General features: G+C 40.0%; 1 protein-coding gene across 1 annotated transcript; it reads left to right on the top strand.

The window, feature by feature from the left end:
• The first annotated feature begins 1,144 nt into the window (after positions 1-1,144).
• On the top strand, positions 1,145-23,012 carry ibtk (inhibitor of Bruton agammaglobulinemia tyrosine kinase). The gene is given in 31 exon segments (XM_039619492.1): positions 1,145-1,309; positions 1,922-2,786; positions 2,943-3,039; positions 4,269-4,393; positions 5,808-5,918; positions 7,354-7,524; positions 7,690-7,807; positions 8,184-8,364; positions 9,461-9,584; positions 9,907-10,084; positions 10,314-10,467; positions 11,625-12,009; positions 12,193-12,363; positions 12,366-12,448; positions 12,534-12,620; positions 12,711-12,793; positions 13,714-13,751; positions 13,880-13,976; positions 14,120-14,221; positions 14,469-14,586; positions 14,751-14,811; positions 15,429-15,556; positions 15,732-15,844; positions 15,933-16,078; positions 16,240-16,358; positions 16,630-16,728; positions 16,938-17,093; positions 18,105-18,303; positions 18,607-18,617; positions 21,280-21,412; positions 21,852-23,012. Coding segments are annotated over 30 exon segments (4,038 nt in total). The 5' UTR covers positions 1,145-1,309; positions 1,922-2,462; the 3' UTR covers positions 21,978-23,012.
• Positions 23,013-23,613: the final 601 nt, after the last annotated feature.

Below are 23,613 nucleotides of genomic sequence, written 5' to 3'. Positions count from 1 at the left end.
CAATTGAACAAGATTCATAAGGAAAGCTTGAACAGTGAGGGAGGGAGTGCTCATTAATATGGCATATTTAGGAGCAGCCCCTAGTGTGTATCTGAGTGTAATCTTAGCTTTACCCTCCTTTGACCCTCTGCTATTCATAGTCCTGGCCAATATGACAATCATCTGTTTAACTCCATGAAACTTGGATTCTGAATATCTAACTACATGGTGCTTTTCTGGAGAACCTACAAACTTTACATCTTCTGGTTATATTAACGCTAAATGTGGCAAACTCAAAATGTTGATCATCACATAAGTTTTCATTCACTGTTGAAGAAACAATTAATGATCAGAGATGGTTTTTAAAACCTTTTCTATCCTATTAGTTTATCCTCAAAGTTTATATTTAAGTGTGAATAGTATGAGTCATTTAAAAAATATTCAACAATGAAATCTTGCTTCTATTGAACACTTATTATTGTCTTTTCTCTTGATTAATCTGCAAGCTTGTTAAGATGTAATATTTATGGTATGTATGTTTTCATTTTTTGTTTTTATTATGTTATTATTCATTAACATATGTACAAGGCACAGTTATTATAGTTTTGTATTTTCTGATTGGTTTCTGTTTTTATTTCATTTTGACCTTTTGTTTTTAATTCAGTTTAGTTTTAGTTTGGCTCCATACTGGGTTTTCTTTTTTCAGTTTATTTTTCAAACTTTTAAAAAATTTTAACAGTCTTGTAGATACACAGAGTCATCAGCCAAACTGTAACTATGATAATAATAATAGTTATTATTATTTATTTTTATTTTCATCAAACTAAGAAATACTAAAACTAAGGTTTTCCTCTATATTTTTTATTTTATTTTAGTTAGTTTTGAGGTCACAAAATCGTTTCACTTAGCTTTATTTTGTTTTCAGAATGTTGTATTTTTATTGTAGTAACTAGTTTTGTTGTAACAAAAAAAAAATTATATGCAGTTTTAGTGTTTTATTTAGTGTTAGTTAACCAGAATAATCTTGGTATAGGAAACTAAATGTCCAAATCGCATTTATGACATCACCCACAGAGCGACAGCACACTCTGAAATCAACTGACCGCCCCAAAAATCCGCCAATAGGACATCAGGATGCAGGAGCCGTGGCCAATCAGAAGTCTTGACATTGATGCAAGCTCTCTTACCTAACCTGCAGGGGCAGATTCCTGTCCAAAATTCTTACCGGCGAAAAAATGCATTGCGTTTTCCATTTGTAGTAATGACACAGTGGATTTACGTCGTTGATGCTACTTTCTCCATGTCCTCTTTTTTCTTTCACTAGCGGAAGGTAAGAAATACCCCGACGTTCATTTCCTTCAGCTGTTAGCAGTTTGCTAACGTTAGCTTGCGATGATGTGTCAGCTAAGCGAGCTGTCAAAGTAGTTTTAGGTAAATGTCTTTAATTAACTATACTGGGCTGATTTTCAAACTTGTCCAAATCGGTGCGTTTATCCCGCTTTGAAATTATCTATGCTGCAGTACCCTGTTAGGCAGGATGAGCTAATATTACTGGGTGAAGTAGCTGCTGTGCACAGCCTGCTTCTGCAGCAAGTTAGATAAGCAATAAGGGAGATACGACTGTTTCTATTAAAGAAATAGGTCCACTACGGCCTTAACATCAAGGGTGTATTAGCTTACCATTAGCTAGACCAAATGGTGAGTGGACAATAACAGCAGTTAACATTAAGCTAAGCTAAGTTAGCCTGTTACATAATCGTGGTGATTAGTCAACATTAAACCTTGTAAACTCAGCTGACTCGAGCTACTTAAGACTGATTTTAGGGCAGGCTTGTTCTGAAGTTTACACTTTTGTATTTGACTATTGCACACGTGATTACATGTAATCAAAATGAGGACGCTGTTTTGTCACTAATGTGTGCTTCAACTTTTTCTCTTTTAGGTACACTCTACAATTATGGAGTTGTGAAAAAGAGGTGTGAAAATTTGGGGGGGAAGGTGGCCTTTCCCCTCAGGTTTGATGGTTGGGACTGCAGAAGAAGGTCAGAGGGCTGGTGAAGTTGTTGCCTTTTGTACATAATTAAATGAAAGACTATTTTTGCAGATGTTGTACAATTTTTTTTGTATAAATTCATAAAGAAGTTTTCTATTTATTAAATTCCTGATGCCATTGTACACTGCGAGCACCCAGCCTTGTGTGCGGTCCTTGGTCGAAATGGTGGACTGAAACGAGTCACGCAGAGGCTCTGGAGTCGCTAGGGTGCGGTGGAACCTCAACACAAGCACAATTCTAGCACTCCAATCTACCTCGGCTGTTTTATTTTTGTCCTATTTTTTTCCAGATTTTTTTGACAGTGTTTGTCTTGTTTGTTGCCACACATTACATTGTTTTTGAGTGTGTTTGCCATTATCGGTGGTGGGCTGGCAGAAGGACTTTGCAAAGAGGAGAAGGGCTTCACTGTGAAGATTTGTCAGAGGTCAGGATGAGTCAGGCACCGCTGGACTGCACCCCCAAATGCCGCTCACAGCAGCATGCAGACCAGGTGGTTGCTGCACTAACAAGTGGCTCTGAGGGGCAGCTCCGGGCTTTCCTGACTTCACACTGCCACAATGCAGCCACTTTGCGGGATGCCTTCGGTCGTACAGCCCTGCACCTGGCGGCCTCACTGGGTAAGAAGGCCCTGCTGGAGTGGCTGCTGGAAATCAAAAGTGCTGACCTGATGCTTAAGGATAAGGAGTCCGGCTGGACCGCTCTGCACCGCAGCGCCTTCTATGGACAGATCCACTGTCTCATATCACTGGTCAAGGTGTGTATTGATGGAGTGCCATCAAAATTTACCAGTGTGTCTATTAAATTATTACCAAGAAGAAACAGTCCAATCAAAGCTTTCAGTACCGTAAAATGACAAACATTATTCTGAAGAGACTCAAACTTTGACCTACATTTGAATTTTGTATTGCAGCACGGGGGACTTCTTTCCACCCAAGACAAGGAGGGTCTTTCAGTCCTGGACTTGACCATGAAGGACCGCCCATCACATGTCTTGTTTAGAAACACTGGTAAGAAAAGCCGACACCCTTTTAATGTTTTGGTTTTGTTTTGGAGATGTGTTACTTCGCTTGTTCAAAAAAGAAAAAAAACTTGGGCCTATACTACGATTCAATATATATGTGATATCTTTGTCTTTTCTGCCTTCCCTTATCATATCACTGGTAACAGTTAAGTGGTTATCGGCTGGATCAGTCAAATGTAGCTCACATTGAAGAGGCTGTGTTGGCAGCATATGACTAACCACAAATAGGGACAGGTCCGATGGCAACTGAGCAGTCTATTTTATGATGATCAGATTGTAATAGTACAAAAATACAACCACCTGCTGAAAGCAACACAGCTGCTGCAGCCAAATAAGCAAAATGCGAGTGTGTGTGATAGGCAAAGTGCTGCACAGTAGTTCAGTGTTGAAAAGCTCTGTGTAAATGTGTTTAAGTGCACTCTGAGCTTTGCTCACTGAGACCAGAAAAGCTCACTGTGTCAGGTAACAGACTTATCATTATCATAGCTGTGTCACTGGGACACAGGCGATTCAGACATATAATTACAATTGCGTATTCTGTTAAACAGTCTGTGTTGTGTGACGTGTTTGTGTTATTCTTGCAGCTGAAGCCTCTGCGGTGTTTAAAAGGTCTGAAAACAAATAAAGAATAAATATAAAAAACAGAATTTAAACCAGTAACCATGTTTAGTGTGTTCGATTTGATTCAAAATCACCAAGTCAAGAGCTAAAATTCTCAACTTTACTATCATATTGCTATATTGAGGCTTATAAAATGTTTTAAACAGTTAAAAAAAATCTTTAAAAAAAAGTCTTATTCATATTCTGCAAAGAAAGATGAAACTTTAGGTAGTCTGCAAAAGTTCCTAACTGCACATTGTGGACCTCAGTGTGTATGTAGTAGGTTTCCAGGCTTTTCTAGGAACAGTTATGTTATTTTCCAGGGAATGGATTGGTCAGCAGGTGGTTGTTTTTTGGTGATCTGATCTCAGTTTGTGGAAGGCGGCCTAGAGCTGCCGGTCCAGAGCAGCCTAGGACTGCTCTGGACCGGCAGGCTGCAAACCTAGGCCGCCTGTCAAGAGCAGGCTAGGTTTGCAGCATATGTGGTGTCTCACTGAACCCCAAATCCAGTTTTGCACTACAGGCCTCTTTAGTTAAATCGAACATTAGGTGGAAACAGTGTTTTGGCTTTTTTTTTTTTTTTTTCTTTAAATAGTGTTTCTTTCTTCACCTTAGACCCAACTGAAGTTTACATGTGGGGAAACAATACAAATTTCAGCCTCGGTCATGGCAATCAGGAGAGCCGACAGCACCCTGAGCTTGTTGATGTCTTTGCCAGGACTGGAGTTTACATCAAGCAGGTAGGCTAACAACGCATTGCTGTCTTAACATCTCTCAAGGGAGTGGGAAAGTGTTTTCCTACCTCACACCCTGAAAACCCAACTCATGTGTATCCCTGTAGCACCAGGAATGCTGTAATAGCTCCGTGTTTTGACTGAGTACCAAGATATTACATTAAATTAAAAAAAAAAGAAAAAAAAGCCAGTGCACATGGGTGTTTCAGATAAGCCACATCACTTGGGTAAAACCAGTAAAACACTCCTATCCCCAGAGCCACGTATTACACCACCTTCTCCTCAGGGCACCTGAAAATTTGCAAAATGTTTTTTTTTCCTCCCCCTTTCAGCTGTCCAGTACTGTTTAGTCCACAGCAGCTGAAATAATGCTTATGTTGGAGAGCTTCAAACTGTACCTGCGATAAATGTATTAAGTTATACATTAAAGCATATTACATAATATAATTTGGCATATTGTATTGAGTCATGGCCACATTTCCCAGTTCATCTAGGAGGTGGGGGGATCAGTAATGTTATTTGAGTCTAATACAGCACATTGTTTCTGTATCATCAGGCGTGGTCTGCCGTCTCTTGTACAACCTTCATTTGTGACTTAGTGGAGCTGGTCTGTACATTGTTAACCCCTGCTAGCTGAACTGTGCCAAGCCAGGCTACAGTTTCATGTGTTTGTCATGTCTAGGCTCTTAGTGTGATTAATATAGCTCCTGGAACCAGTTCAATTACCCCCAGTGGCCTGTGTACCCAACGGGTGTCGGAATAAGATAAGACCGTGTTTGCTATATTTTCACTTTCTGTTTATCTGTTGACTAATAATTTATCTGTGCCTAATGTTGTATAATTGCTGTTTACAGCTGAAAGTGTGAGGGTTGTTCTTTTTCTTTTTTTTCCTCTAACCTGCAGGAGTCATTTCATAAAGCTAGTTGGGGACAGGTGGATCTGATTTCATGACCATTTCATGACCCAGTGAGACTCAGTGTAGTCTTTGTCTTCCTGGCCCAATCCAGCAGGTGCCAGAGGTTAAATATTAATTCCACAATGACATGTTTTTAATTAAATGAGCTATACTCATGTGTACGCATGTGTGTGGATGTCCACATCAATGCGATACTTCAGGAGACATCCCTGTGCTCTATTGAAGGCTTGAGGGGAGCGATGTATTAGTAATGATGTTTGCTTTTCCACCTGTGCCCTGGCCTTTTATTGCCGTAGTGTTTTACTATCGCTACAAGAAGGGTTGGCCCACGGACATGGAAAGAGATGCACTGCAGCCTCGGACGTGAGGTCAAAATTATAATGACAAGAGCATTAATCAGCACAACCAAGCACCTCGTAATTTTCCTGTAGTGGGATATGCAGGCTATTAAAACTGAAAGCAACAAGGGGATACCACAATTATGTTTGTTTCTTCTTTCTACAGGTGGTGCTGTGCAAGTTCCACTCTGTGTTCTTGTCTCAGAAAGGCCAGGTGTTCACCTGCGGGCATGGACAGGGAGGAAGGCTTGGCCATGGAGATGAACAGACTTATCTGGTGAGATCTGGGCATCATATCAAAATCCCCCATATATTTAAAACGAAATGCAGAATTCCTTCCTCTTTAATGAACAAATATATCAATGCATTATCATCATAATCATGTGCTTGTGCATTTTATTGCTTCAGCTACAGAAAATTTAGGTTTCAAGAAAAAGTGGTTTTGAAACTTGATCTGGATTTGATATTCATTTAAATCAATTATATTATAATTATAGACAAACACAAACTGATTAAACAAGTAACGCATAAATAGTTTTACTTTTCAGGCCTTCACTGAACACATTCACAGATAGTCCAATCTGGGAAAAAGTCAGCAAATCTTTTATAGTAGGTTGTAGATCAGTAAACATTCCTTTATTCCTTTACATTCCTTTATTGTGTTCTGTAGTTTACAGAGAATTCAGCAATATTGTACAGATTATGTTTTCCTGTTGGATTTGTTGTTGTCAGTAAAATATCTGCTTTGGTTTACAAAAATAAAACAATTAATCATGAGATTTAATGCACTTTTTTTTTAACAAAATGAACTTAGTGCCACCTCAGTCAGACATCACATTGTTGATGATGATTATCTTGTGAGCATCTAATACAAAATGTCAGTAAAAAAATTTTAAAAATAAAACAATTAATCATGAGATTTAATGCACAAAGCTTAACAAAACTTAACTTCATACATCACATTGTTGTTTGATCTTGTGAGCATCTACAGTCCTGAAAATCCTCTATTTTTACTCTTCAGCCGTAAAAGGCTGATGGGTTATTTTTGTCACTGCCACTTCGCCCTCAAGTTCACAATCTTGGGTGTCCACATCACCCAAGTGACGTGATTATTCCCACCAACGTTTTTTCTGTCTTTTCTGTAGAAAAGCAGATTTTGTCAGTAACCAAACTGGAGGGCACTCAATATCTCCTTGATTCAAACACATATTTTAAGGAGATTTTTAAAAGCTGTCAGCACAAAGGTTCACCTTCTTTGTTCAGTTGATACTTTTCAGTACAGGCTGGAAAATGTGTGTTCAATAAAGCCACAAGAAGTACAATAATTGTGTTCACTAGAAGATTATGGTTGTCTATGGGACTTAGAGATGGGGATGGTAAGTGAGAGAGGTGCTTGTATCGCATCTGTAACTTTAAGTTTATTAAGATATATGGTACAGAAATGCCATTAAGTCTGTTACGCTAAATGCACGGTCTCATTTGTTTTCTGAGCTTTTAATGGTTTAACCAATAAAATGTATTAAAGCTTATTTTCAAGCCCTGTGGTATCAGCCTTCTGCTGATACAAATTTAACACTTCTTTCATGTACTTCAGATCGGCTTGGAAACAGTTATTAAAGCCTCTGTTTCTCTCTCTTTATTTTGTTTTATATTTTGGTTGATTTTTTTTTTTTTTGTCTCATTCCTTTTTTCTTTTTCTTTTCTTTTTTCAGGTTCCTCGAATGGTAGAAGGCCTGATGTCCCATCACTGCTCCCAGGTGGCAGCAGCTAAAGACCACACAGTGGTCCTGACAGAGGAAGGCTATGTTTATACGTTTGGTCTCAACACATTCCACCAGCTGGGCCTAGTTCCTCCTCCCGCCTCTGCATTTGTACCTAAACAGGTAGGAGGTAGCAGTGGGAGCTGCTGATGTTTTGCAGTGAATCCATAAAGCATTGGTTTACCTTTAATTAATTTGGTCATTATTAGTATATAAAATGACCTTATGAATTGATGTTATCTGTTTGTTTTGTTTTTTTTATGATGTAATGATTTGCTTTTCATAAAGGTTTTCTCCAAGATGCTCAAAGGTAGGACGGTGATTGGAGTTGCAGCAGGAAGGTTCCACACAGTGCTGTGGACCAGGGAGGCTGTCTATACAATGGGACTCAATGGAGGCCAGCTGGGTAAGTCCTCATCCTTAAAGTCAGCCAAAACATTACCACAAAATAAAAAATAAAAAACCACTTTTCAGATACATGATATGATTTAACAGTTTAGATCAATCAGCATTGGGTCATGTGTGACCATGCCAGAGAACAGAGCCAATAAATTTAGCACAAATTCATGAATAATGATTGTATTGCAAAAGTAGCTTGGCACAATTTTCAGTTTTCTTATTGAAGGAGAGATGTTTCATTTTTGTAAAATGCCATTAATAAGATTAAAAAAGACAATTAGAAGATTTAAAAAATAAAATAAAACCATTCCATATTTTAAAAAAAAAAAAACAAACTCTTTAATAATCACTTCCTTTGTGGTATGTTTTGTCCTCTTTTCCAGGTTACTTACTGGATCCAAATGGAGAGAAGTGTGTAACAGCCCCTCGGCAGGTGTCAGCTCTGCACCACAAGGATGTAGCCATATCTATGGCAGCAGCTAGTGATGGCGCAACGGTAGTTGTGACCGAGAAGGGGGATGTGTACCTCTTAGCTGACTACCAATGCAAGAAGATGGCTTCAAGGTGAATAAAACAGTAGGATATCGTGCCAACCTTAAAGTTTAACACTCTTAAACCTGCAAAAATGTATATTTGGGCTATGTGGGGGCAGCAGAAAAAAGTATGAGCTCAACATTATCATGATCCCCATTTAGATTGTTGTTGTGATCAAATAATTAATCATTTACACATTGAGCAGTGCAACAGTAACTTATTCTGAGTCATGTGTCTGGTGACTTGGCAAGCTTGCATCCAGTATTCAGTCTCCTTTAGTTTTGGTTTTGTTTGCCACTGTTGTTTCCACTGACTCCTGATTGCTAGATGATATACTCAGTTTGGCAGTGGTTTGCTAACTGTGTTTCTGTGCTTATATTCACTGCTAAACAAAATTTGAAAAAAATGGGTTAAAATTGTCTGGCTAAAGTGTTAAATTGATCTTGGTAGCAAAGTCAAGCGTAGCTGCAGAATCGGTTGATAATTTTCTGTCGGTTCATCACCATGAGAGACTCAAAGGTTTCACATTGCCATATTTTTATTGTGTTAGACTAGACCATAATCCTATACCTGAATCAATCAATAGTTTTTAGATTAAGCTATGTTAAATGGCCCATCTTTTATTTTGATGTTTTTTTTTATTAATTTGGTAGAACAACACCATCTGGAATCAAATAACTAATGGACAGTCTTCACTTTGCTCCAACCTTCTCATATTTTTCTACTGAAAATTGCTCATACTCTGGCAAAAAACACAGAGCTTTTATCTGTCATTATGTTAGAGCCAGACGTGAAGATTTTTTACAAGCACAGCAATTTTCTCATTTATTGTGTTTTCAAGCGATTGTTTTGGATGGAAGATTATCTATAAATATAAGTCTCTTTCTCTGCAGCTCAGAAGTTTCTGCTTGTTTAACATGTAGTCTTAACGAACTGTATTTCAGGCACTGCTCTGTGTCTGACAAAAAATATTTGAGAACAGTTTTATTAGAAGTTTGATTTTATTGTATTAAATATCATCCCCAAGATTGGAAATAGTTGTCTATTGTGTGAGTAATAGACATTTGCAAATACATTTCTGCTGTTCTTTCTTTTCCGATTATTGATTTTGATTGGTCTCTTACAGGCAGCTCAACATCAGGAAGGTCCTGGTCAGTGGGGGGAGTCTGGACCATCGAGTAGCTCCACAGATCTTGAATGAGGGAGGAGTGGAAAAGGTGGTCATTCTGGCGTTGGATACAGCTGGGAGGGTAAGTGCACTGTTATGCAGCGTTGTGCTTTTTGTTCTACTTTAGAGGTGCTTTAAATACCACAAGACAAGCACCATTTAGTTGCTGAATCTTCAAGAGAAGAGGGATGTACAACAGTAAAGCTGTAGTTCACTTCTGCTTCACTTTTTACATTCTGGTACATGGAAAGAAATACATCCTGTTATTTTTATCATCACTTTACTTTTCCTATTCTTATCTAACCTATGCTACATGGTTACACAATCCAAAATCTGCCTTACCTGTGTGACAGCCTATAGATAAAAATGGTGAGTAAGACTCGTTTTTCTCTTGTCTCTGTCAGGTGTTTTGCTGGCGTTCAACTGGCAGCTCGGTGAGACAGTGCCGGTGGGCGTACGCGCGTCAGGTCTTCATGACGGACATCGCTCTCAGCAAGAACAGCATGATGTTTGTGACTCAGGATGGAGAGGGCTTCAGTGGTGTGTGGGCTGGAGAATATAAGAAGTACGGGGAAAAGAAAGGTGAGGAATTTATGGGGGAGAAAGGTATGTTCAGTATGTTAAGTTGGCAATTTATTTATTTAGGTTTTTCCTCTACACTTTTTATCTGTGCTGGGATTAGACTTTGTTATATTGTGGCCTAACAATAAAATACATTTCAATGAAATTTAAGAGGAGTGCCTGATGAATGGAAGAATAGAAGTGGATTATTATTACTATATGTGGTAAATGTTCTCCTTCTGTATTACAGAGGGCAGTGTGGAGGTGTGTGGCCACTCGGATGTTGGGACACTGTATGAACGAATCCGCCTGGAGAAACTCCCCTATGTCCACAGAGCTGTCAGCATCACCATGGACTCAAAGGGCCGGAATTTTGGAGTTCTCCAGGCTGACCCAAAAACAAGGTACACATACTCTCAAGTGTAGAAAATGCACTACAATAAGGGACAGACACTTTAGTAAAGCTGTAGAGACTTTGCTCAGCCCACGCTGGGAAAATACAGTTGTTACAGGAGCACAAGGTCAGGAAGAAAAAGTGAATTGGAGATGGATTAGAAAAAACAAATATCGTGTACAAAAAAGACAAAATATTATATAAAGGTACACAAACCTAAAAAATTGCCTAATCCAGCAGCCCACACATGCAATAATTTATACATCTCTGTTAGGTAACCCACTGTAAGTGAAATGGCCATGAAAAAGTTTTTTGTGTGTGTCAATGAGCATAGATTTCTTCACAGATTCCTTCCTAGTATGAATGCAACAATGCAGCACCAGAAGGTACACTGTCCAGAATGATTGTAAAGATGTTTTATCTTAAACATTTTGATGTGTTGGGATAAGATTCAATTATTATTGCCTAGAGAGCCACTTTTGGATCGGTTATCCACGTCAAGCTCGAGAAAGAAAGTAGCTTAAACACAGCCTCTGTAAACAAGGCGTAGATAATGAAATGACTAACACCTAAGGAATAACTGACATGAAGAAATAAAGTCATCAAATCTTAGTTCTTTATGTCTATGAAGTATGATATCTAAACTTAAGTAAAAAGAAGAGGTTTAATATTCTGATCTTTATTAATAATAATCACTAGTGTTATAAGTTCTTCCATCCACAATAAAAACATGGTTATAACTATCCACACTTAAATGTTAAATACTTAAAAAGAGGTACTTTAAAGTCCCCCTCCCCCCCCTTTCATACTCAAAAAGGTCACCAAATGTTGTGTTTAGGATTCACACTGCAGCTGTTTAGGCATGAATCAGGAGAGTGGACTGTTTCTCTGAGCAGCTTGTGTCTTGTTTTTTATTTTTAGATCTCCTCTCTGCTCATTACATTCATTGCTTTATTAGGAGTCAGCTGGGAAGATTCTTGTCTCTTTAATTGTTACTTGCTATCATTCTTCTCTTGTTATTCAAAAGCTGTGTTATATAATTTCTGATTAAACTGGATTTGAAAGATTAAATCCAGTTGGGTTTTTGTGTGTGTGTGAGTGTGTTTGTAATGTATGAGTTTTTATCATTTAAACCTCAATCATTTTCCCTGTGTATATGTACTCCAGCCTGTACGAGGTTCCCAGCATTTCTCCGTCATCCTTCTCCCAGCACTTCGGGAGCCTTCTGGATGAGGCGGACGAAATGGACAGCATCCACGATGTGACGCTTCAGGCTGGAGATCGCACTTTTCCGGCTCACAAGTACATTCTGTCCATGAGGTCCGAGTTCTTCCGGAAGCAGTTCATGTCTGAGCACTGTGGGGTCGATGAGGAGCTCGATAAGGAAGTGAGGAAGAGCGAAGATGCCGTGGGGTGCGATTTGCTCATTCTGGAAAAAGTCCCACCGGACATGATGGAATACGCTCTTCACTTCATCTACACAGACTCTTGTGAGCTGCTGGTACACGGAGCGAGGCCGAGAGTGTCGGGGGTCATTACAGTCCCAAACCAGGTGAGGGGGAAGAAAAAGGAAAATCACGTGCTTGATTACATTGTACTGTAATGCAGCTTTTTCTTTACGCAACATCGATTTTTTTAACTCCACAATAATTTCATTTTCATTGACCTGGGAGGTCTGTTAGCTCTGACTCGGCTGTGTTAATTCATCTTGTGCTGTGTCCATTGCCTTGGCCAGGATTCAGAGGAGGACAGGCTTATCAGCAGCCTGCAGAACTTGGGTCTGAGTGGTCGTTCAGCCCTCGAGGTGTACCGTTCTCTTCCACCTGCAGCCAAAGGCAACAGTGACAAGGCCAAGAGCAAAGGCTCCAAGCCTGGCAAAAAGGGGAAAGGAAGCAAAGGTGACAAGGCCGGAGCCAACGAGGGAGGTGCCAACCCAGTGAAAACCTTACAGGGTGTTGCAAAAAACTCGGCCTGGGCAGCTTGTCGGCGCGGTGAGAAGCCTAGCACACTTTAAGCTCAAGGGCAATACAGATTTCGTGTCCTTTGTTTTCATCCATTTGTTTTATTTCTGCACAGACTGGACGGTGTCAAATACGAAAATGGAAAAATTAATGTTACAAACAAGAAAACAGGCAACAAACCAAAACTCTACCAGAAGAAATGGTACGTATGTCTGTCTATAATCAGCTTTAGTTACTGAGTAAACTGCAAACTTAACTGTTTGTATATTTTGTTCTTTCTATGTCTGTGTAGCTCTTATCTTTGTGATGTCACTCTGAAATCTGAAGATGGGAAAGAGTTTTCTTGTCATAAAAGTGTCCTCTGTGCCAGACTAGGTAAGATGAATCAGGTAGCATGCCATCAAGTCATTCAAATCAATAAAAACTGTAACTTCAGTTTGTTTTGCACAACTGTGTATGGCATAACATCATATGCACTATTTAATTCTAGAAAAGCTAACTATGTAAGAAAGTAACTCGTTACCTTTTGTAGCACTATTGGTTTTCCTTCCTTTTGCCTGTAAGAGAGCATGCAAAGGTAGTCTGTAGGTTCAAATACTGTTACTGAAAAGATGAGTTGTTATCATGCATGTCATATAGATACACATGCTCCCCCCTCCTGGATCCAGATAGACTTTTTCAGTAATCCGGTACACCATACCCTCCTTAGCTGAGGTAACAAAGAGACATGTAAAAAATTAACAGACCTCACAAAATACAATACCTGTAAAGTGAACCAAATGTTTTAAAATGGGTTTGTTTTTAAGATAAAACCCAGTTGACTGTAAATGCAGAGTTTCTGTTCGAGCAGTAGAATTGTAATTAACAGTATTTCTTAGAAGATAAGGTACACTGTGGGGCTGGCTGCAGTATCTCGAACCCTTCTGACATTCCTAGGGTACTTAATATTGGTCCATGTTCTGTCCCAACACCAGCTGTCTATATAAATAAATCCCTCAACCCAAAATTCTGCAAATGCAGTCAAGGCAGTTCCACATCCAGTTCTTCCTTAATTATTTTAGTCCTTTTTGGGGACAATATTCTCAGGAAGTACACTTGAGAAAACCTAGTAAGATGTTTTAGATAGTCATCCAGTTTGTCCAAAATTGAACCCTGTATTTTATGTAAATGTTCACTTCATGTGAGTAGATTAATTTGAGTGTTGATAAGAAGCATTTTTTTTTGTTTTGTTTTGTTTTTGTTTCTTTTAAACATAAATGTACTTAAATTGATTTCTTGTGTGTGTCTTTCTGCAGAGTACTTCAACAGTATGCTCGGTAACCCCTGGATTGAGGTATGCTAAGTCCCCCACCCTTCTGCTGTGATATATATAATTATTATTATGTTTTTAAACCAGTCACAGCTCTAAAGTCACACTGTTTCGTACTGATACTCTGATAATATTGTCTCGCAACCCTTCAGGCTACATCTTGTTCTGCACTCGAGATGCCCACCAGCTCAGAGATCCTGCAGGTCATTCTCGAGTACATTTACACAGATGAGTCTCCCACGATTAAAGGTAACCTAACAAGTTGGGGTTTTTATTCCTAATGAAAACACATTTTGAACTGTTTTTTATGGTCATATGCTCTCCAAATTTAGATGAATGTGGGGGGAAAAACCCTACACTGATCATACTGTTATCTCGCTTTTCCCTGCCAGAGTCTCTGAATGTAGAGTTTGTCTGCAACGTGTTGGTTGTCGCTGACCAGCTGCTCATCACACGGCTAAAGGAGATGTGCGAGGTTGTCATCACAGAGAACCGTACGTTCTCTTACTCCAATTTGTGACACAACTTCTTGCACTTGCGCTTTTGTTTTTCTTTTAGTAGCCCCCTTCATTTGAGGGTATCTAATTCTCAGCATTAGCCTTGGGGCATCTGTTTAAAGTTGCATTAAGTTTACGTTTTCCTCGTGTCATCTTGATTCTGAATAATTTCATACATAGAACTCATGAAAACAATAAGCACACACAGTTGCATCGTTTCAAACCGCTGCTTTTCTGCCCTCAGTGACTCTGAAGAACGCTGCAGAGCTCCTGGAGTTTGCCATCATGTACAATGCGGAACAGTTAAAACTGTCCTGCCTCCAGTTCATTGTGCTCAACATGGCCGCACTGCTGGAATCAAAGTGAGAACTTTAAGCCATATTTTGGATTCAAAGTGGTGTGTGCAAGATCATGAATATGTTTAGTAGAACGTGTGCATGGAAATATGGATCCATAGAGCAGAGCAAACAGGAGAAGTGTTTTCTAATCAATATGTTTTTGTTTTATGTTACTTTGGTGTCCTCAGAGCTCTCGATATTCTCAGTGATGAAGTGCTGGTGGAGCTTTCTGCAGCCTACAGGAAGATGGTGAGTCCCCTTCCACCCTTAAAAACACCCCAGTCTGTGTCAGAATTAGTTTTTAAGGATGCTCATTGTTTATTTATTTATTTATTTTTTCTTTTCCAGTGAAATAAAAATAATTCTTTAAAGTGAACAGCAGGGGGCAGCTCTTGTAGTTGTAGAAAGACATCCAGTTGTATAAAAGCCTATTAGGGGAGCAGCCCTTGGCTTCAAACAGTTTCCTGATGACTTTATGGGCTCAGTTGCTGGTTTAAAGTTACACTGAACACAACATAAAGTTCACTTTGTACATTACTATCAACAGAAATACTCAGGTTGGGGTTTCACCTAGTCTGAAGTGATGGCACTACATCTGCCTTTTTTTTCCAGTCTTTTGTCACAGAAATCATCCTGTTGTTCTGACTTTCACTGATCAGAAATCTTAAAATTATCTACACAATGTAGAGATTGAGCTGTAGAGGGTTTCTCCTGCCTCTGCTGACTGTGAAAACATGTTTGTCGATTGATTCGCTGATTAACTGTAGGTGATGTAATGTTTTCTAAGACAGCCATACTTAGATTTATTTGTTTATTGCATAGGGTTTTTCATAACTTTTTCTTTCTTTTTCTCCATTTGATTTCAGATCCCAGCAATGCAGAAGCGTGTTATCACCCCATATCCTGGTGCACCAGACCTCAGTGTGTATGAAGATGAGGATTTGGACTCTGCATTCAGCCCCAAACCAGAAGCAGAATTGGATCACTCTTGCAGGTACAGTCAAAAATGGTATTAACTTGGTACACAGTATCACTATGTTAATTTCTAAAGGTTTATAGCTAAAAGGCAGGGAATTATCTGTGATACCTTTTAAAGATCTCTATTAAACGTCTTCAGTGTGTCACCCTAACAATAATCTGCTAATAATTTCACACATTGTCTTTTTCAGGGAAATCCTGTTAAAAAAAGCTAAAATTAAGGCTAAGAAGAAACCAAGGAGGCGCTCTGATAGCTCAGGGGGCTACACTGTCTCTGATATCATCCAAAGCCCTCCTGCTGCTGGTATGTGGCTGTCAGCTTCTTTGTGATCTTGGATCTTGTTGTTATTGAATTTATGACAAGTTACCTAACACATGCTTTTTTTGCTCAGTGGTCTCCCCATGCCTAGTGAAGTCAGGTAAGGTGAACTCGACTGAGTCTCTGCAGGAGCTCCTCACATCAGACTCTGAAGGCAGCTACATGGGGGTCGGCAGTCCCAGAGACATGCAGTCACCTGTTTTTCATGAGAGAGTTGAGGTTAATTTTACATCTTTAATATGCTGCACATGCTTATAGTTAGAAGTGTGAAATAATTAGACGAGTTGGTAGATTAAAATCAAGGCTGCAAAGATGGTCTACTTAATACTGTTAAGTTAGAGTTGAAGTGTTTGTGAGTTTTATTTTTTATTTTTTTGCAGGATGAGAAAACTTTTAGCCAGAGGCTGAAGACCCCACCCAGCACCCCAACATCTATTAAGAACGGCCTCCCAACTCCCCCCAACTCTGCTCCGCAAACCATCCCAAAGGTCCTTCCCTGGTAGGGTAACTTTGATGGTCTGAAATTTATTAACAGTTTTATTGTCTTATTCATTTGTTTTCCCCACGTCTCCTCGGCTAAGAAACGCAGGTTTAAGATTGAACAAAGGCTATCTTGAAAGGATGTCATTTTATCCTTATATCCACCCACTTTATGTTGAGGGGGCGGTTAACAGAAAGGAAGCATTTTCAGCCCTGATAAATAAATAACCACTGAAATTTGAGCAGTATATCTTTCTTATTAAGTGTGACTCTGTTTTTTCAATTTGCAGTCCTGCTCGTGCACCTCCAGTCTTGGATCTGAGAACCATCATGGACATGGAAGCCAACTCTCTGCAGACTCTTGGAGCAACTCCTAAAAGCCCTGGAAGGTGGGCGGGTGGTCTGCAGTGTTTAACTGAGAAATCTTCAATGAAAAAATGATTTATACCACTTATTCCAGTCAATAGAAGGGAGTGATGGGTTTAATTAATGACTAATATCTGTACTTTACACATGTATCTTACAGTTCTTAATCCAATGTCTGGAAATGAGAACTGTTGCTTACTTGAGCTCTGCTTATTTTCCCACCTGTCCACAGTGTCAGCACCAGCATCAAGCACTCCCCTCTTTCCACTAAACTGTCCCAGAAACAGAGGAAGATGCTGGCCATGGCTAACAAGGAGGCCAGTGCGGAGTCCACAGCATCCAAACCAACCCCCACAGCCACTCCATCCAAAAGCAGTGGAAAGGCCTGGTGAGTGAGCCCAAATACGAATACCGCTACTGTCATGGAATACCTTTGTGTTCCTGATATATGTCAGGAAATCTCAAAAAAAAAAAAAATGCATTTTGTGCAGTGAGCCCACACATTCCTTTTCTGGATGGGACAAGTATTTGTGAAAATGTGTAGCATGTAGAAAATATCAAGAGTGGAAATCTCCCTTCTCCTCTTAGCTAAAATGCTAATGTTAATCCCTTCCACAGGAAAAGAAACTTTTTCTTCAGAATAGCATTGTACTGTTGCCAGAAATTTGATGCAAGTGGTGTTTTAGATTGACTGGATAAGTTTGTTTTGAGGAAAATATTCTTTTTTTTTTTTTTTTTTTTTTTTAACTGCCACAAAGCAGGTTTACAGCTAATACACATGCAAACAGCTACAAAAGCTCTATATTTCCTATTTGTAAAGTAGATCTGCTTTATTAATAAAAACATTTGTTTACATTGTACAACAGGTAAAAGTTGTCTTAGTGAAAACGCATCATTGTGATCTTTTGACTGCTTGTCAATGGTTTGACAGCAGAAGGCTTATGTTACATTGAGTGTTTAGTTAAAAGGCTTGGAGAATACTTGTGTTGGATATTTGTTGATGTGTTTGGATTAGGTAACACTAACTATGAATTCTGACTGAGGAAGTGGCAGCAATATGACATTTAGACATGATCATAGTATTTTCATCTTTCTGAAACAGGTTATAACATGTGCCACAATCATCTGCCTTGTGATCTACCCTACACTATGATTTTAGTATTTGTTTTTTTTTTTTTAAACCATCAAAGTTGGACATGCTTACAATATAGGTCCCCTTTGAGCTTGGGCATTTGAAACCTGAATCTGTGGTTAAATTACTCAAAAAGGGACAAAATAAAGAAAGTTGTGAGCCACTATGTAATGTCTTAAACGCACCAGCAGCTACAGAAAGTGTAGCCACCTTTTGCTTTTAATTGTGAACGTCTTCTTCTCTTCTATGATTTCTTTCCACCTGCAGGGCAACGGCTGTCCAGTCCCCACCCTCCTCGTGTTCATTTCGGGCTCTGCTGGAGGAGGAAGAGAACCATTTGATCCGATCAGGGCAAACCGGAACGCAAAGGGGCCAGAGCACCCTGGGGTCCCCCATCGTTGCTGCACCTGCTGCCAGGAGGGTCACATTCAAGTGTGCTGAAGGCGGCGAGTCAGAGAGGCCCGGGGTGAGCAGAAGTCGAAGTGTAGCGTACAGGAGTAAGGGGTTCTTCCACACACTGGAGTTAGAGCCAAAATAGCCTCTCTTTATAAGGAGATAGAAATAGTCTTGAATTGAGACTCGATTCTGTGCCAGATATTTTGAGATGGCCAAAGAATACCTCATCTGTTACATAAAACATATTATAGGTTGCTGCTGCAGTAAGATTGAGTGTTTCTGCTTTGTGTTGCTGATTTCCACTTGGAGGCACTATTGAGGTGTCATCATGTATCAGCTGTTGTGTTTTTTTTGTTTGTTTGTTTTCCAACAGTCTGCAGCCCTGTAGATAACCCATTGTCTTAGCAATAATCTCCCATTATTTTTACTTCTAGTTTCTGCAGCCTGAACATCAAACTTGGCCCCCAAAACAGGAAGACAGTGTATACGTAGCACATGCAGGCACTGTTTCGCAGCTAAGACATATAAAAGAGGAAGCGATAGTGATTGTTTAGATCAGACTGATTGTTAGGAAACACAAAAATAAAAGATGTGAGTTGTAACTAACCGTAACTCTTAACTGGTGCCAGGGCACTGATAAGATGTGCTGTAGTTGGATAGGCTGACAGCTGGAGAAACGCATTAAGCTCTTTGTTGTGTGAGGTGAATGGCTCTGAATGACCCAGTGCTGCTGGGTTGACCTGCCCTTGACTGAGTCACCCTGACCTTTACAACGTTCCTCAACAGCTGGATAAATACAGCATGCGCAGAAGATATTCCTAGCTGTAGTAAGTGGCGTGCTCTTCTTTCTGACGTTGAGTAGCGTGGAAGCAATGAAATCCTCAATGTTTGGCCACCTTTGCAGCTTTTAATTCCTTTCAGGTCTAGAAAGTCAAGTTAATCTTGTCTATCTGTATGTAAGCGCGTCTCTTATCTGATTTCATCCTCCTCTGCTGTATGTTTGGCCATGCTTCATGCTGTTAAGAGCAGACTGCTAGATATTAAACAGCTGTGAAAGTAAGTCAAGTGAAGCCAGTGATGTTAATCAGAATTGATAAGGGCAGCCCTCGTGTCACAACAGATCACACAGAAACGGGAGCAGGTTTCAGGTTCGCCCGGGTATTTGGATGAGCAGACACGGACGAGTTCAAGGCTCAGGAAGCAGCCGCGCACACTCTTGTGTCTGCCTTCTGGGACACAGTTTCCACATCCCAAATCAGATTTAATAGAGATGCCTTTATAATCTGTGCTGTGATTGAATGTCAGACATTTTTTCCTCTGCTTATGTCTCGTGGAAATATTTCCAGCGTTGTCTCTCGTCCAGATGAACGATCACACAAACGGAGGCCCCTTTTTCCATACGACATTAGCGTGCGCCATAATGGAGTGTTTTTGGCAGGATTTGTAACAACCTGCAATATAAATGACCTACAAACTAAAAAAAATCACTTAAAGCACACACAAATCAGTCTAAAGGTAGCTCATTTGTATGAGACATGTCGTATTTCACCACTGTGTCGAAAAGATGTATTCTTTAACAAACATTATATATTTATACCCTCTTCTCTAAATTGTTTTACAAGTATTTTAGGAGGATTTAGAAATGTGAATATATACATGGTGTTTCAAGGGAAAAACACCATCAATAAGAAGCAGGAAAGGGGTTTAAGTCAGCTTTCAGTCAACCTTTGTGCACACTTTGAATCCTGACAGCTTTTTTTTTTCTGCTGTTGTAGTAACTCGCCTCATGTTTACAAATGATAACAGGTGTGACTTTTCTTATACTTTTGGAGCAAGGTCTGCATTTTATTTTTAGGCTTCATTTAGACACTGATATGTGAGCTGTCATGTTCTGTTTTTCTACCATTTTTAGAGTCAACAAGGATGCTGAATATAAAAGTCTCTAAACAAGGTGTTTGTGAACGCAAATCCCAAAAAATGTTGCTGTGTATGTCCTAAATGGACGTAGACTGTGACTGTTCTTACCTTCATTCCTCTGACAGCAAGGGAAGATTAACACAGACTGAAGAGTGTGCTGCATGCTATCAGAAACCCCACTGAGCTGCTGAATATAATGAAACATGTAGTTATTAACTTGATCTATCAGAATAACATTGGGGGGGGGGACTGAATGAGTGGGAGAGTGCAGTGATAACTGCAAACTCTGACACAGCTTTACTCAATAAACGCATTACATAAGGCAGCATTAGAATATGCTGATATTTTTAAATTTCAGCAGTAAGTCAGACTCCAGTGGTTTGTGCCCTTCGCCATCAATTCTGCTCATATCTTTATGAACAGAACTAGTTTCAGCCAAGAGGTGGAGGGTTGTTTCAAGGAATTTGAAATTTTTGAAATTGCAGATACAAGTGAAGGAACAAACAAGTTCCTCCGAGTGGTGTCTAGGCTGCCCCTCAGAGATGAGGAGCTCAGTCATTTTGGTGTGGCTCAGAGTAGAGCAGACACTCCTCTACATTAAAATGAACCAGCTGAGGTGGTTGAGGGATATAACTCCTGAATCCCTTCTAGATCAGGTGTTTCAGGCACGTCCTACTTGGAGAAGACCCTGGGGCAGACCCAGGAAACCCCAGAGAGATTATGTCTCTTGTCTGGCTGGCTTGGGAATGTCGCTATGTCCTCTGTCTCTTCCCATCCACCCCTGTGCCCCTGACCCAGACCCAAATAAATACCATGATATCTCAGTGTTTCAAAGAATGCTGTATCAAATGCAGCAGAGATCAGAAAGGGTTGTAGCTTGACTTTTTATAGTAGCATGTGCAGCAATCATGTTGAAGTCTTCAGCAAAGCATTTTAACTTCAGTACTGTTGTGCAGTAGCGGCAGAGGTTTGTTAAAGCCGGGTGGACAGGTGGCCATTCACACACCGGAGCTTGTCAGTAGTGGTTGATTCAACCTTTGTCCCCTGACTCAGACTCTTGTTGCAGCACTTGATACCAACGTGTGTGTGTGTGTGTGTGTGTTTGTGTGTGAACCATCTATCCCCTCAGGCCGTGGGTGCTGGGTGCAGTGGGCAGCCCTCCCCTCTCCTCCCTGGTGACCTTTGCTTCAATCGTGGAGGAAGAGAAGCAGCAGGAAGCCGCGCTGATCCGCAGCCGAGAGAAGCCGCTGGCGCTCATCCAGGTAACACATCGTGTCTGTGTGTCACAAGCACGCACACACACACCCTTGGCATCACTGATTGCATAGCTTCTGTGCACAGCATCGAAATGGAAAACATGGCAGTGGTCCATCAGAAGACGCTTCTTGTGTCTCCTGTCTTGACTTATCTGACTTATTTTTATCTAATCAGCATTGCACTCTGTACAGTGCTGGTTAGAAATGAGGTGTCTCCAGTTTTGTCTCTTTGACAGCACACTCTTCTCCAGCTGGTTGCCAGACTTCTGTCAAAGCCTTCACAAAAACACTTTTTTCCCCCTGTGGTTTTCTGGTTGCTATTAAGTAAAACACTTATTACCATTAAGCTTTCAGCGTCAGCATTTTGTTCTTTTCCCTCTCAATTGAAGTTTGGTTTTTGTTTTGTTTTTTTCAGTTTTTTCCTTGTTATTTTCTGTCTTTATAGATTGAAGAGCGGGCCATCCAGGATCTTCTGTTCCACTATAAAGCCCATGACAACCCAGATGAGCTGATAGTGGTGGAGAGGTCTTCCAGAGGTCCCATGGCAGTCCCGACCTGGAACAAACACTGATGTTTCACGCCAGTGACGTTCAGCACAACCGCTACATACCATCAATGTGAGAACATCTCATCCCGTAGTCACTTTATACTTCAGGCAGTTTCCCCAAGGTCCATCAGTCCATACTGAGACGTACTTGGGACTCATCATCCTTGTTTAAGATGAGCGTGATGCAAAGCTCGCTTCTCTCTGCAGTTTTAGGTTTAATTTGTTTTATTGCTGCTCAGCATTTTGTTTGTGTGTGAAAGAATGAGTGTTTTTTTCACAATTGAATACAGTGCTGAGGAGAAGTTTTGGGAATGGGATGAGTTGTGCATGTTTTTTCTTTTTTCTTTTGATGTACTCTTTACTCAGCAAAAACAATGGCATAAAAAGTAAACAACTCTTACAAATGAATATTATTAGTGATGTGAAGTTGAAGTTGCCAAAGAAATGAAAATGTGAGATGTTCCAGGCCACACAAAATGTGTCCAGGCTACATCACAGGGGCCCTCTGGAGCTTAGGAGAAGTTAAAGAGTGCCAAACATCATCTGTGATAGAGCATCAGGAGCAATTTGTATGTAAGCTGTTTATCAAGGCAGTACATTTAGTTTCTTTTATGGACCCCCCTGCTTTATATCAACATTGTGTGCTTCAGTTGATCTGCAGTGACATGGTAATTTTGCAGTAAACAATAACATTTACTTTAAATGCAAACACACGCACATTTGTCATAGATATAAAGCATTATTTGATGCAGTTACAGCGAATGCTAAAGCCAGACTATACTCAGTAGGGTTGATTGTGTTTAACTGCTCAGTAATGTGTTCTAGAAATGCTCCTGTGCCTTTCTATTACATGATGAAGAAAATAAAGCAGCTAAAAAGAATATTTTTTTCCTCCTTATTGTTTTACTCTCCAGCTCTTTTCCTGGAGCCAGTGTAAGCTTGGTAGGTAATGTTCTCATTTTCAGATGCCAGTTTTGCGAGTGCGTTTGTATGTTTGAGGCCTAAAGATGTGATGGGAAAATGGCATGCAATAATAAAACATCTCACCTGTGCAATGAATCTGTCTCCTATCTGTCTTTCATAGATTTGAGTGGACAGAATAGAATTTTAGAGGTGGGGGGGGCAACTTAATTTTCTAAATAAAGTCTCATAAGAGAGACTCAGTCATTCGCTGGATAATGTGGATCTCAAAGTATCTAATAAAAAATAACATTTAAGCTCTCCATCTCTCCGCACGTCATCTGCCCTGCATGAGCAAATGACCATTATTTAGTCTCAACCTGTGATTAACTGTGATGACCCCGATCTGAGCAGAGAGCACGGTGATTGAGGGATTTTATTGGCTGTAATTACAGGTAGAGCATCGCATTGGAAGTCAGGAAGAGACAGCTCGCGGGGAAAATGTTAATTACAGATTAAGATCTATTAGCTGGTGCAGAGATGACACATGAATCAATGCCTCGGAGGGAGAAAAGTTCCTTTTTGACATCACACCAATGTAACCTGGAAACTAATGAGAGATTTTTTTTTTCTTTTCAAAAGGACTGCTCATGCTGTGCGTTTGTGCGCTGAATAAAAATTTAGTGGTTTAGCATGTAGTGTAGTGCCACACGACGTCTCTTAAATATGACTGTAGAACACAAGCCCAGATAAAGTATTA

Source organism: Oreochromis aureus, linkage group 11 (genome assembly GCF_013358895.1).
Source record: "Oreochromis aureus strain Israel breed Guangdong linkage group 11, ZZ_aureus, whole genome shotgun sequence".
In the NCBI taxonomy this organism is placed as follows: Eukaryota; Metazoa; Chordata; class Actinopteri; order Cichliformes; family Cichlidae; genus Oreochromis; species Oreochromis aureus.
The sequence above is the reverse complement of the archived record's forward strand: the minus strand, read 5'-3'. Positions and strand labels throughout refer to the sequence as shown.